The 1,565-nt window shown below is 38.8% G+C and overlaps 1 protein-coding gene across 1 annotated transcript; it reads left to right on the forward strand.

Moving 5' to 3' along the window:
• The first annotated feature begins 467 nt into the window (after positions 1-467).
• LOC136829929 (uncharacterized) lies at positions 468-908 on the forward strand. The gene has a single exon (XM_067089103.1). It carries the CDS (start codon positions 468-470, stop codon positions 906-908), a length of 441 nt encoding a protein of 146 aa, XP_066945204.1.
• The last annotated feature ends 657 nt before the right edge of the window (positions 909-1,565 follow it).

Here is a 1,565-nt window from a genome sequence, read left to right on the forward strand (position 1 = left end):
CCTTTAATTCCATAATGTTTTTTTAGGTTCACAAAAAAGGGATACACACTTCTAAATTTACGCACTTTATCAATATATTACAGTTCTATAATTATGTGTAGGGTCAATACGAATCCATTATATAAAGTACTAAGAATATATTATCTCACTAAAAAAGGACAACATACGGAAAAGTTACTGAATAAGTGAAATATCTGAATCGGACATTGATTTTTCGTTGTTGTTGTAGATTAACTTCTTTGTTAAAAAAATCTTTATATCACAATATTTTGCTGAAAGCAAAACCAAAATACTTTAAAAACCAATATTAGTGATGACAGTCATGATTTCCTGGAATTTTAGGATAGTTTCAACCAACAATTTTACAGGCGGCCTTCTCGTAGTTAGGACTTAGGTCACTGAAACAAGGTTAAAGAGAATGATTGAACAGGGAGTCATAACAGGTTTTCTTAATAGTCTTCGAGAAAATGCAGGTTAGCTTTGCCCTAGAAGATTCTGTTACTGACCTTGCCCTAAAAGATTCTGTTACTGACCTTGCCCTAGAAGATTCTGTTATTGATCTTGCTCTAAAAGATTCTGTTATTGATCTTGCTCTAAAAGATTCTGTTACTGACCTTGCCCTAGAAGATTCTGTTATTGACCTTGCCCTAGAAGATTCTGTTACTGACCTTGCCCTAGAAGATTCTGTTACTGACCTTGCCCTAGAAGATTCTGTTACTGACCTTGCCCTAGAAGATTCTGTTATTGACCTTGCCCTAGAAGATTCTGTTACTGACCTTGCCCTAGAAGATTCTGTTACTGACCTTGCCCTAGAAGATTCTGTTATTGACCTTGCCCAAGAAGATTCTGTTACTGACTTTGCCCTAGAAGATTCTGTTACTGACTTTACCTTAGAAGACTGTTACTGACCTTGCCTAGAAGACTGTTATTGACCTTGCCCTAGAAGATTCTGTTATTGACCTTACCCTAGAAGATTCTGTTACTGACCTTGCTCTAGAAGATTCTGTTACTGACCTTGCCCTAGAAGACTGTTATTGACCTCGCCCTAGAAGATTCTGTTACTGACCTGGCCCTAGAAAATTCTGTTATTGACCTTGCCCTAGAAGATTCTGTTACTGACCTTGCCCTAGAAGATTCTGTTACTGACCTTGCCCTAGAAGATTCTGTTTCTGACTTTGCCCTAGAAGATTCTGTTACTGACCATCAAATGATGAAACTCTCAAGAATTATTTTGTGTTTATTAACACATAAAAGTCCTGGATTTCTCTCTTTCGCCTTATGACTTATGAAATACAGGAGGGAATTTACACCAGTTAATGACAGTTAGCATTACCCAGCATTGTACAGGTTTTGTCTTCATACTTGTGACATTCACCCCCGTCCTCTTGTGATCCCATCAACTACCGTCGTTTTCACGTCCTTCAACCTCCTAATGATTCTACGTAGATCCTCAACAGCCACTTCCACATCCCTGCATGAAAGACCTGGCCCTCTCCTGTCCCGCCCTTCAGCAACTTTCAGAGAAGCCGCTACACTGACAGAGGCTCCAGTTACCTCAGAGGGAA

The sequence above is a fragment of the Macrobrachium rosenbergii genome, chromosome 45 (assembly GCF_040412425.1).
Source record: "Macrobrachium rosenbergii isolate ZJJX-2024 chromosome 45, ASM4041242v1, whole genome shotgun sequence".
Lineage (NCBI taxonomy): Eukaryota > Metazoa > Arthropoda > Malacostraca > Decapoda > Palaemonidae > Macrobrachium > Macrobrachium rosenbergii.

What these genes read in the sequence shown, in the direction of transcription:
- LOC136829929 (XM_067089103.1), top strand. Translation starts at nt 468, where the DNA reads ATGCAGGTTAGCTTTGCCCTAGAAGATTCTGTTACTGACCTTGCCCTA.